Raw genomic sequence first — 13,340 nt, forward strand, 5'->3', positions numbered from 1 at the left:
CGTGGATTGTAAAACTATCATCAATAAAGGTTATTGGACCTAATTGCTCTATTTAACATTGTGCTCCTGAATAGGTATTATTTTCTAACACCTTTTGTGAACCATTGCAGTGCTGTCCTGATTGGGCTTCAGTCCCATGCTTTAGCATGTATTGCACACACTTTCTTCTATTCAAGAATTCTTAGTTAAGCATGCCTTCTTTTTTACTTTGAAGCAAGCTCTGTGGCTAGGTCTCATAGTTCAACTCTACTTGATAGGTCTTTTGGGGATATGAGTTATTTTTTGTTCAATGGCAATATGATGGGGATTTTTTTAAATATATGTTTGTCTACAAGAAAATGTCAACATATTTTCCAGAGAGAAAGAGAGAGAGAGAGAAATGAATAATATGGTAGGAGGAAGCAAAGGCATTTATTTATATCTTTATGCTTATATTTTATTATTTTATTTAAGTAATAGTATTTTAAAAGATAATTTCATAAATTTCCTTATTTAAGTTAAATTTGACCATAATAGCATGTATGTAATTATTGATTTTATTGTTTAAAAGTGAATTTATATAAAGTATTTGTTAAAAACTGTTTCCTGAAGACATTTCTGAAATAATTTTACCAAACACTGTTTCTATTATGTCAGAATGTCTTCATAGCTTGAAATCGAAAAAAACACTCTTCGGAATATAAGTGTTATCAAACGGCCCCTAAGACTCAGTACTCCGTTTACTGAAGAGCGACAGCCGTTGTGGGTAGCCCAGCGAGCGAGAGAGAGAGATGGGCGACCAGAGGGAGACGAAGTCCACTATCACAGAAATTGAAGCTCCATCTCCCAATATATTCATACCAGATTCATGGTCTGAAGCAGCGGACTCCATTGCTTACGATTCAAGCACTTCACCGCCTCCAATAGCTTTCATATGCGGCGCCAAAAATAGCGGCAAAACCACCTTCTCACGCCATCTTCTTAATACTTTTTTGCAGAGGTTCTAATTACAACCCCGTCTACATCGGTTGATTTTGAACTTGTTTTTCCTTTTCCAGTGCTCAGTTTTTACCGGTTTTGTGCTTCTTATCTAACAATGGCAGATTGTATATTTGTTTCCCCCGTGTTGTTTATTACTTTTTTTTTTCCCCTTTACCATCAAAGTATAATCTGAAGCTTTCTTATAGACATCCAGGCTACTTGGCCTCATTGTGTTCAAAATTGTCTCGTCCGATAGTCTGAACTTTGATAAATTTCTCATCCCCTCCTCCCAAATTCTCCTTGCTGTGAAAAAGTAGCTTATTAGTTAATGTCCCCTTTCTTCCCTCTCAGGTACAGGAAAGTAGCTTATTTGGATACAGATGTTGGGCAGCCAGAGTTTACTCCTCCTGGCTGTCTTTCACTTACTGTCATTAACAAATTAACTCCAGGTATCTATTTATATTGCAAATTGTAATTTTTATTTTTAATACGTGTACAACTGCCACGCAATTTGTTTCTGTTTCTGATCACGCTTATTATTGGCAGATTTGGCAATTCCCTGTCTCAAAACACCTGAAAGGTACAAACTTTCGAATATGTATTGCTTTATAGGTTTTGATTACAATTATAGTATGTGCAGTGGTGTCTAAGCTATTGCTTATATGTATCTTCTAAAAGAATTATCAGGCATAAAGATAAAAAGGAATAGCAATTGGCTAGCAGTTTGACAGTGTGAATGTATCTGAATGAGATCATTATTGGATCTGATCAGATTGGTTGGAAGGCTTATCAGCTAATGTAGGGGACAGAGGAGTTTTGATGTTCAAGATTGACTGTACCTTGATAGTTTGATGCCGTGATTTTTCACTGCCTATGCATTGTTTCTCAGGAACTCTAAAATAGGGGATGGGGAGGGGGAAAGAAAAAACAAACAAGTCTAGGCTGCATCTATATGCCCAATTTTATTTTCATTTCATTTTTATTTTCATCTTCTCATGTGGTCATGATCACGGACTAACACGCTTGTTAAAGTTGTTAAATTGTGATGCACATTGACAAATAAAGTTTTTTATCCATGTGGGTAATAAATGTTTCATCACATAAGTAAAGTTGTTCCTACATGTTATTGGCCCAATCAATTGAGGCTCTACCAGCCCAGTAGCCCACAATGTATTTTGTTGCTGAATATATAGGTGGGAAAATAATTGAGGAATTACGTCCTAGCCTCATGGAGTTTGGTATAGCATAAGACAACCCATAAATATATGAACATCATGAAAATTGGGCCTCAGGTACCTCCAAAAGGGTAAGATGTTGGAATTCAATATTTGATTAGATCATGCTGAAATTGAACATGTGATGTGGCTTGAGGTTTCTCAGAGAAAATGGCTGTATCTAGAATTAGCCCTTGATATGATTAATGGCCTGTCTTGTAACCACCTTTCCAAGGGTGGGGTTAGAGAAACGGGAGTAGCATCTTATATGAATTTTATTGTACTTCTTATTTGTTTATTGTGACATTCTTATGTGAATATTCAGAAGTAGTCTTGAAAGGAGTTTTTTTTGGAATTGTTACAAGTTATCTGTTGCTTGCCATATGTTGGTCATTCCATCTTGGTTTGTTCTAAATGACCCCACCCCCCCCACCACCCCCCCCCCAAAAAAAAAAAAAAAAAAAAAAAAAATGTGGGGCCTTTAGGTCACAGATTATGCATTCTGTGTGCTTGAGCCTCATTTCATTGCAGAGATTTATAGAAGCACCAAAAAATGGTAACTAAAAGTTTATTTTCTATTTTTTAGGTGCATTTTCTTTGGTGATATTTCTTCAAAAAGGGATCCCAAAGCTTATTTGAATTTTATATTCTCCCTTTACGATTACTTTCGTATGAAGTATTATACATCGGATGAGATGGGCAGTCCCGAAAAAACTCAGTTGCCTCTTGTTATTAATACCCCTGGATGGGTGAAAGGTATGCTCCAGTTATGGGGGTTGTTTTATTTCTATTTTATTTAATTTTTCAATGTGTAAATTTTGGACTAAGTCCATTGGATTACATTGCTTCTTAATTGGGCTTCATTTGTTTTCATGAATGGCTCTACTAAACTAGCCTCATGATCATATTGTAATTGCTCTTGTTTACAGGTATTGGCTATGAAATTTTGGTGGAGATGTTGAAATATATTGCTCCTAGCCATGTGGTCCAGATACGAATCTCTGCTGAAAGTAAGAATTTACCAACTGGGGCATTCTGGTTAGATGCTGATAGTGAGGAGATGGTTAATTTGATTGAGATCAGTTCAGCGCGGCAAGACTCTTTTAATAGATCGTAAGTTCTTAAAAGTCTTCACGTGTGCTTTGGCCATTGTTGTTCCAATGTTGCTTGATGGATGAGCAGGGTGATTGAATCTGCTTAATTATTTGTTTTGAATCTTTTCTTCGATTACAAGTGCAAGATTTCATTGGTTTATGATTAAAATAGAGAAGTCTACATCTGCCTGTTCCACCTGAAATTCGAAAGCCATTTTAATATTTTATATGTCAAGAAGTAGACAGTGACAAGGTTGATGTAAAAGCAAATAATATGATTTATTAATATTTTCTGTTTCCGTATTTGTTAAGGACAGTTTTACAACATGGTTGATAGAGTGGTTGAGAATCGAATCCTTTTTTTTTGTGTGTGCTTTGATATGGGACTTGGAGCCAATTTTTTCTTCGGAATTTCTAGTGATAATTATAAATCAATCTTAAGTTCTTAAGGATTGGCTGATCCTTATCGGGATTACTGATCGGTATCTTGAGTCAGTATCAATCCTAGTTCTCAAGGATTTACTGTTCCTTATCTGGATCGCCTGATCTGTATCAGAGTCAGGACTTACTAGGCTTGATCAGAGAGAACCACTGTTTGGACTGTCTGATCCAGATCAGATAGATTTGAACTGATTCAATCCCAGCTCCTTATCTCTTGATCCTTGTGTTTATCTATCAATCAATATGGATCCCGATGACTAGGTGTTAAATCATACTTATACACACTGATATTGAGCAACATACATAAAACATGTCAATATGCTTTCTTTTTGAGAAGATTTGAAATTCTCTATAACTAGTTACCAATTACTTCTTTGTTTCCTTGAACCATTTTGTCTCTTTCGCTCTATAGGGTGTTGGTACAGAAGGATGCACGTCTTATGCGGGATATGCGAATCATTGCTTTTTTCAGACAATGCTTTCCTAGTGATGCGCATATCACCACATTCAAGGAACTTTCTCGTGCCTTGGCTTCTCATCCTCCGTATGAAGTCCCTATTTCAAGTATCAAAGTTAGACATCTCCATTGCCAGGTTGGGCCACTATACTATATGAAATGCCATAACATAATTAGTGGAATATTTTATAGTTTATTTCTACCAATGTATGGGTCCTTAATTATCTTATTGTTTTGGACACATTTAAGATCCTTTTCCTAAATAAAAGGGGGGGGGGGAGAGATAAATTTTCTTACCATTGTAATTACAAAGGCTGGAAGACCCAGGACCTTGGTTTCACTTTCTCTAGTATTCCCTTTTTTCGGCCTCATACAAAGATAGTTGGAGTTGACTTATGCTTTTTTGCGTCATAACTGGGTTCTCCAAACTTTTGTTCCTTGAAGGCTCAAAAGCCACTCAACTTGTATACTTGACTGAATCTAACCTTTCTATCCTATAATGTGCTATTGAAATTTATTCAAAAGCCCTTCCTGTGTGCATGGTGCATGCTCATGAATGGATTTTTTGCTTCCCAAGTGATATTCTTTTAAAAGGTAACTTGTCAGCCTATGCTTTTAATGTTTTAGTTTCTAATATGACAAGCTTTTATGCTAGGTCCCAAGCAGTGAAATCTTCCGGAGTCTGAATGCTACCATTGTTGGTCTGGCTGTTAGTTCTGAAAAGTCTTCAGAATCTGAGCCTTGCATACCTCAGTGTGTTGGTCTTGGTAGGTCCTGTTCTCATATAAAAACTTTCTTTCCTACACATTTGTGCTTGCTTTTCCTTCTATGGATCTCTTCCAAATATCTGCTTAGATCATCTAATCAGTTGTTATGCCAGTTTGTTTCTCTATACTGAATACACTTTATAGAATTTTACAAAAGCATTAGCTGTCTATATGTGTCGATGGAGCTTGTAAAGAGGGGCATCATTTTTACAAATTTTTGGTTTCCATATTGTCATAGGAAAGGATGAAGCATACATGAAAAGAACCAATGTGCAATACTATTTCATGGTGTGTTAATGTAAACTAATTCTGAGCCAGAAAAATCCGGTGAGATAATAGTATTGATAGGATCACAGGACATAGAATATAGACGATAACGTGAGAATGTGGAGAAAGTTTGTTTATATTTCAAACCTGAGAGCTCAGAACAGTCCAGTAACTTAGTCGAGTGGTCTATATAATAGAAGAATAGCCCTGCAGAATTTGATAGAATTCTGATGAGAGAGTAGGGATCTGCAGAGAAGTCACAATGCTACTATGCTAGTAGGATTACTAAATAGCAGTCTAGGAGCTAAGGTTCCAGAAACCCAAACTCAAAAGAATAGATCAAAATTTCAGGGAACAGATGACCAACTAGAATTCAGATTTTGAAGCAAAACAGAGTAGTAATTGATAAATTCATGAGAAACTAATAGGATATACTGAGCAGAGGGGTGCTGCAGGGTATGGAAGCTGATAGAATCAACCTTCGATCTTGATATAGAGGAGATAGCCAGGCTAGAATTCCACCTAAATCCGCCAAGCACACTACTAAATTCACAGCTGCAAGCCTGCAACTACTGAATCTACCACAGCCAAAGTTTCAGAACTGAAGACTATGTCATAAACTCGTGTCTGAGGCCATAGGTCACTACATCTGCATATAAATATCATAAAATGACTGTCCAACAGTCCTGAACTGACTTGGAATTGAAACTAGTACTTGGACATAGTCAAAACAAACTAGTATTTGAAACTCTTACTCAAACTAGGTCTCTAAAAACAGAACATAGGCTTAGAATGTAATATGGACTCAAAATCAAGCTAAGTTTCAACATAAAAAGACTTAAATATAACCAAAAATTTGGACTAAACTAACTCTACTTTACTAATCGTACTTCGAACTCCTACCCATATTTTAGTCTTATTAAAGTGGCAATTTACTATGAAAACCCATTGTACCAAAGGCCCAACATGTATAAGACCCAATCCAAGGCTTATTTCCTCTGCAATAAGCCCGCTTTTGTAATTTATCCGCATCATGTGTACTGGGTAGGGACAACAGAAGAGCATGACAATCTGTGAATTTACAATGTCAGAGTAGCAATCCATACATCATAAAGAAAGATTAAAATTCAATATAATGATATTTACGTGCTGTTCTTTTATTAACTCTTCCTTTGAAGTTTTATGAGTGTCAACATCACAACTGCCTTGCATGAATGAGTTGTTTTAACAGAGTTACTTAACACATCCACCAGCTATTTACAGAATGCATATTGGTGGATCATCCTAATGATGCTCTGTTTTGCCATCAATTTTTAAAAGAAAAAAAAAATCTTAAAAAGTTGAATCTCTGCCATTTGAGCTTCTAATTGCAAATACAGTAATAGATTTAATTTGTTCATTCATATGGCGACTTTATTTCTCATTGCTGTTGCCAAACTATTATTTAGCTCAGAGTAACTGTCAAAAGTGTTAAGTCCTTCATACATGTCTAACATTATTCAACTTAAAAGGGTGAGTTTTAAAGCTTAAGGATCCTAAGACATTGTATATGTTCACTATTATTTTCTAGCAAATGAATCAGTATGAGTTTGCATTCGATCACCAGCAATGACTGCCAGATATAATGCTATAGAAGAATATTTGTGAGTTTGAGAGTCTTGAAACATATTGATGTTAATCTTTCTGACTATGAAATAATTTTCTTCAAAGATGTTGGGCCTAGATAATTTTTTAGCTCTCATTTACATTTTCTCTTCGTTTTCCTCCCACTTTCTTCCTTTTTGAGCTTTCCTCTTTATCTCAATGTAAATGCTGAAGAATGGTGATGATTTTGAATCTTAATCTTAAATTATCCATTTACATAATGCTTTGTTGAATCAGGGATTGTTAGAGGCATTGATATCTCGAAAGATCTATTCTATGTGATTACACCTGTTCCGAGGTGCAATCTGAAAAAGGTCGATCTTTTTCTACAGGGTTTTATTCAAATTCCGACTTGTCTTCTGCAGGTATGTAACCTTTATAATGTTTATCTCCTTTAAGTTCTTGGTTGTTTTCCTTATGAACCTTGTAATGCTTGTATCTACTGACTAAGAAATTAATATTTCACGCTTGATTTGTGTTTGTTGTTGCATATCTGCATACATGTGAGGAAATATGTGGTATACTTGATATGGAAATTTCTATCTTCTCTTGATTTGTTCCACATGATCCTCTCTCCCAAGGTTTCTATCCCACTCTATCATCATTCATGAGTTGGGAGAAAGCAACTTGTGCTAAAATTGGGATGCTTTTCGCTATTACAAGAATGGGGAGGAAAGAGACACTGGGACAGAGGATGTGGACTTTTATTGGGAATAGAATTAACCTGTGCAGTGTTCCTAGTTAAAGATTCGTAGTTATTCGATGCAATTGATTCTGGCCTACCATATTTTCTCTGAGTACTCTCAAATAGTGAGTCATGGACCCCCTTGCACATGTCTGCAGTGCAGGTGGACGATTGGCTGGTTCCCTTTCTTGTATCGATCATATTGTTGCTTGTTTAGGAAATGTTTGTTAAATAATCTCTAGTCTATAGATGGTAAAGCGTACAAAAGGAGGAGGGAGATTAGGGCCCTTGACCAAATTTGCCAGATCTTACCGCAAGTTCTCCAGGTCAAGGTTCCACATTGGACGCTATTAGATAATATCCAGCAAGTGGATAGTCATATGGCTAGATGGTAGCTAGTATTTATCTTCGGAAGTTTCAGTTAATTCAGTTTTTGCTGCATATGATCTTATATTTTATATTTAATACCTTTTCCGTCTCTTTTGCTCATCTGCTTCTCTTCAGGTACAAGGATGTGCGTCACCTTATATGTCAGCAAATGTGCTGCCGACAAATTAGATCTCCTGAATAGCTGTACTGGTGCCAAGTGTGCAGGCATATCTCTGATCTCTTTATGGGTGGTGTTGACTGAAATCTTCAAGTAATTGGAAAGTATCATTCATAATTGTAGGATGTTTTTCATTTTATTTATTATTTAGGGGACTATATATACACTTATTTTTTATACAAGTGCTCTATCAAAAGAATCTCAAAACTGCCACGGAGAACCGCCATTTTTGGATGGGTGTTTTGCTTAAATCAGAGAAGATGCTTCTATAATGTCAGTGTCTAGCATTGATTTAATGTGCCAATATCATGAACCAACCCTGGGATTATGGAACAAGCATGTAGTCATCAACAGCCAGGTCAATGTGCTGAATGCATGTACTTGTGTTTCTGTCCCTCCAGTTGGTTCATTTTGTGAGATTGAACAGCACATAGATTGATTGCATGGAGGTTAATTCGAAAAGACACAGGGCCTTGTTCTCTTGAAATTGATCGTGACTGCTCCTTTTTCTCGCTAAAGATTGCTGTTGGCCAAATCAATGAACGTTGCAACACCAGAAATTTTTTAGGTCCATCTAGATGCATGGCTTATAGGTAGGTTGTCTCCAATTAGGAATTAAATAACTATGATACAGTTCAGTGCAGACATGAATACTGATTCTCTCCCTGCATGTTTCCTTCTTTGTCCATTGTAAATGGGGATTCTGTTTTTAACATTTTCATCCATTACCATTTTGCATTAGGGACTTGGGTCATAAGTTTCTAAATGATGAGCAGGGTATTTTGGGGTTGATTGCAATCAATATAGATGCCGCTTATTGATCTTATTTTCACCAAGATATTTTTTTGACCTTGAACAATCTTCAAGATATATCCACATGTGACATCATTCTGGATTCAGTGAAGCTGCTTATGCAGGTTCTCATCATTCACATATCTTTTAAGATTTTCTCCCTCCAGCCAACATTGAACTCTACTGATCTCAATGTAAATAGTTGCTTCACTGTAAATCTCGAACATGGGCATTGGAGGTGTATCCAGATTCCAGATACAATTCAAGGTTTAAACGTTTTTTATGTTATGGAACTGTTGGTGTTGGGTTTGGCATCAGACCAAGTTCACATGAAAGCTGCCTATTTTCTGTCCGTTATTTTTTTTTTTTGGGGGGGGGGGGTGTGTGGGGGCTTACCTTTAAGGCTCAGATTGCTTGAAAGGAAAGTAAAGAGAAGGAAAGTGAAGGAAAATATCTGTATTTCCTTCACAACCAAACACCAGAAATGAGGTCTGAGGGCTGCCCTAGTTAACTTGTAAAGTCGACGAGTATTATTTATGTTTGGTAGCCGAGAGGAAAAGAAAAGTAAGGTTTTTCTCGGTTTAAAATTTTTTCTTTGTGCTTGGCATGCTTTCATCCAAGTGAAGATTCAGTTTTTGACTTTCAAAATTCCGGTTGGGGATTGTGAAGTTTTCTCTTGTTGGAAAAAAAAAAAATCTTGTCAAAAACACAAGGAAACATGAGAAAATATAAAAACTTTTTTTTTTTTTTTTTTTCTTTTTCTCCTCTTCTACAATATATATATATATATATATATATATTTTTTTTTTTCTTTTCTTCTCTTGACTACCAAACATAGCCTAAAAGTTAGTACTCTTCTCAGTTCTCATATACGCGAGGCAATTACAGCTGCATTACTAATTTGTTAATTGAGTATACTTTGAAATGGTTAATCAAAAGGAGGAGGTAAATACCCAAAAATTTTCACATCAGTCCTTTATTTTTCAATCATATGAATTGGTAATTTGACAGATTAACCATTGGATGGATGGATGATCCCTTTGAAGAAGTACCTGTGAAATTCGGCTACTACCTCTAGGGTGTCAAAATGAAGGCCAAACTAAAAGACCGATCGGGTTATCAGATCAGTAGTGGTTTTTTTATTAGAAATCGATACCGACAGGACCAACCGGATGCACCAAAACTAGAAATGGGCGTAATTGGGGATCAAATTGATCAGTGCCGATTCCGATTTGAATCGGTCGGAAACAGAACAGAATTGGTCGAAATTGGCCAAATCTATCACGACCAATCCAAATCGGCAACTCTTAGACCGATCGTATTCCATATTTTAAACCATTTTATGAAAATCCAAGTAAAATACCAAAAAAAGCATGATCACAATTCACAAGGAATTTATTTTGGGAGGGTTCGTGCGGACGTGCGAGGGGAAAAACCATTTTTCTTGTGGTCGTTGAACGCAAAATCGACCGTTATTTCAGGTATGTTTCCGCCAAGGCGCCACTAGATAATAACCAAACGACAATGAGACCTAATATCGGATTAATTCCCTCCCTCTCTTTCTCCTTCCCTCGCTTCCCCCTCTCCAGAGAGATCATGATCTCGGTTCGGTTATTCGCACCAAGATCATGATCTTCTTTCTAATTTGAACAATCATAATCTATCTACTTCATCTGAATCTTATCTCATTTCCATTTTTCTGCTTCTTTGATTTCTAAACATTCTTCACCAAAGGAAAGATTTTGAATTTCGTTTTGTTGGATTTGTACTTCTTTTCTTCTGAACCAAAGTCATGGCAAAGAGATCACTCAAGCAATTCATCGAACAGAAGTATGGGAAATTCCCATACTTCTTGATTCACACTCTTCTTGAATGGGTATTGATAGTTATGTTGTTTATCGACGGCCTGATTGCTTTTGCTGCCAATGAATTTGCCCGCTTCTTCGAACTGAAAATCCCATGCTTGCTCTGCACGAGGATCGATCATGTTCTGGTTCACAGGGATCCTAATTTTTATTACAATGATTCTATCTGTGTAACTCACAGGAAGGATGTGTCGTCCCTTGCATATTGTCATGTTCACCAGAAGTTAGCTGATATCAGAAGGATGTGCGAGGGTTGTCTTCTTTCTTTCGCGACCGAAGACAAATCCGATTGCGACACCTATAGATCTCTGGTGGGAATCTTGGGTAAAGATCTTGAATGCTCTGTTGAAGATGATCATAAAATTCATCTGAGATTGCCGGCTGGCGGGAAGATGGACATGTTGCAGTTTGACAAGAGCAGCATTCACCGGTGTTCTTGTTGTGGGGAACCACTGAGGATTAGGAGTTCACTTCCTCAGGGACTGGTTCAGAATTTGCCACCAAACATGACCCATTTCCCCCAAGCTCCTGCACCATCTCCCCGTGGATTACTAGTGAAGACAAAACCAGAAGAATCTCGGGGTTCTGATCCATTGCCCCTCATTCGATACACTGAATCAGGGGTTCCCGAGGATGAGGATGGGCCAACCTTACTAACTTCAAAGAATCAACGTGAGTTTATTGTGTTGTATTTATTGGCTTTACCACAACTACATTTCATTGTTATTCATTTTTTGGTTGGATTTTATGTAACAGTTAGAGAAGATGTCAAAGCTGCACTTGTACCATTGCTGGATGAATTGAATGAGGACGCTTGCAAGACACCTACTTTTACTAAAGGAAGCAGGTTGTCGGCAATCACCTTAACTGAATCCGCAACCAACTCCCCTAGGTGGCTTCATAGGCTTCCCAGGAGGTCTGCAATGGAAAAACCAGATATGAGTACAGAGTTTGTTGAAGGATGTGGCACAATTGAAGTAGATGGTGAAACCGTTTTGCATCGTTTGAAGAGACAAGTTCGACTGGACCGCAAATCTTTGATAACTTTGTACATGGAACTGGATGAAGAAAGAAGTGCTTCTGCCATTGCTGCGAATCAGGCAATGGCCATGATCACCAGGTTGCAGGCAGAAAAGGCAGCTGTGCAGATGGAGGCCTTGCAGTATCAGAGAATGATGGAAGAGCAGGCAGAGTATGATCAAGAGGCCTTGCAAGTTATGAAGGAAATTCTTATCAAGAGAGGACAGGAAATAAAGGTTTTGGAGGCACATTTAGAGAATCGCAGGGGAAGGTCAGAACATGGAGAGGCATCTGGTGTCGATAGCGACAGAGAACTTGCTGATGAAGATTCCCATCAGTTTAAGTCTCAGCCTGAATCATCTGTTAGTGCATATTCTGAATGTGGTAACCCTCCTGCTAATATTGATGAAGAGGCAAATTATGGTGAACAACAACACAATTCAGATCAAAGTAGACCACCACTAGAAGCAAATGGATGGGTACTTCTTGATGAATCATTGTTAGATTTTGAAGAAGAGAAATCATATTTTTTGGATCGGTTGCAAATGCTGGAGAAGAGGATTCACCTACCCCGGAATGATGGGGACAACTTGCTTCCTAGTTCTAACATAGATAATCTCAATGAGGAAGACAAAGGTAAAATCATGAAGTTTTCTTGTTGCTTTTATCCCTTAAACATCATAGGATCAAATGAATTTCTGTCATTGCAGGAGACTTGAGTAGCAACATCATAACCAAAGAAATATCTCGTCTCAGTGAGAAGTTGGAAGCCATTGAGGCAGATAAAGAATTCTTAAAGCATGCTGTGCAGTCACTCCACAAAGGTGGTGAAGGAACCCAACTTCTGAGAGAGATAGCTCTACATCTTTGGAAGCTTCGATGTGAAAAGAAGATGCCCTTGGATGGTGTTACCACTTGAGATTGTTTCACCTAATTCATTTAGATGGTAAGCACTTCAGGGTGCCTCTTTTGCTAGATAAAGTCAATGCCTGTTGAACTAGATAAAGGGAAAGAAATAAAAAGTTTGATCAATTATCTACTGATATGTTCCATTCTTATTAATTATTAGCTAATGGGAGATCCTTCACCAGCCTTAAAAAGGAAAAAAGAACTCATAAATCACTGAGCCTTCTCAAGCTACTTGGGTTTGCTATGTGAATCCTGTTCTGCCATCCACTCAATGGTCAGGAAAGAATTTCTAGGATCCAAGGTCCCCCCCAACACCCCCCCCACTCCCTTCGTTCTTGAATGCTTGGAAGCTGATGTGATGTGCCCAATGCTCCTCCTTTACCCAGGCTTGGGACCAGCAGTGACAAACAATTGGCCGAGTTGAATGAAAGAAATGGAAAGAAAAGACAGAAGTGAATCATGATGAACCTTTTGGCCATGGGGATTATCATGAACAACTTAACTGATTTTTTTTTTACTTACCTGAAAATTTTATTGGATGAGCACTTGCAATAAACAATTAATGCAAGGTGGTTAGTCATCCCATTCTTGGATTTGGTGGTAAGGTGGCTAGTCATTTAGGATTGAATCTACTTTTGATCCATTCACTAAATACTTCAAAGACATAGGCATCTAAAG

The 13,340-nt window shown here is 37.4% G+C and overlaps 2 protein-coding genes across 2 annotated transcripts; both read left to right on the forward strand.

Annotated features, from left to right (window-relative positions):
- Nucleotides 1-692: 692 nt before the first annotated feature.
- LOC122075910 (polynucleotide 5'-hydroxyl-kinase NOL9) lies at nt 693-8,348 on the forward strand. Its single transcript, XM_042641131.1, has 9 exons — nt 693-979; nt 1,312-1,409; nt 1,507-1,540; nt 2,761-2,930; nt 3,104-3,287; nt 4,122-4,302; nt 4,822-4,933; nt 7,082-7,209; nt 8,034-8,348. The coding sequence occupies exons 1-9, from the start codon at nt 771-773 to the stop codon at nt 8,085-8,087; spliced, it is 1,170 nt and encodes a 389-aa protein (XP_042497065.1). The 5' UTR covers nt 693-770; the 3' UTR covers nt 8,088-8,348.
- Nucleotides 8,349-10,359: 2,011 nt separating this feature from the next.
- On the forward strand, nt 10,360-12,796 carry LOC122076444 (probable myosin-binding protein 5). Its single transcript, XM_042641744.1, has 3 exons — nt 10,360-11,405; nt 11,490-12,389; nt 12,464-12,796. The coding sequence occupies exons 1-3, from the start codon at nt 10,661-10,663 to the stop codon at nt 12,670-12,672; spliced, it is 1,854 nt and encodes a 617-aa protein (XP_042497678.1). The 5' UTR covers nt 10,360-10,660; the 3' UTR covers nt 12,673-12,796.
- Nucleotides 12,797-13,340: the final 544 nt, after the last annotated feature.

The sequence above is a fragment of the Macadamia integrifolia genome, chromosome 4 (assembly GCF_013358625.1).
Source record: "Macadamia integrifolia cultivar HAES 741 chromosome 4, SCU_Mint_v3, whole genome shotgun sequence".
Lineage (NCBI taxonomy): Eukaryota > Viridiplantae > Streptophyta > Magnoliopsida > Proteales > Proteaceae > Macadamia > Macadamia integrifolia.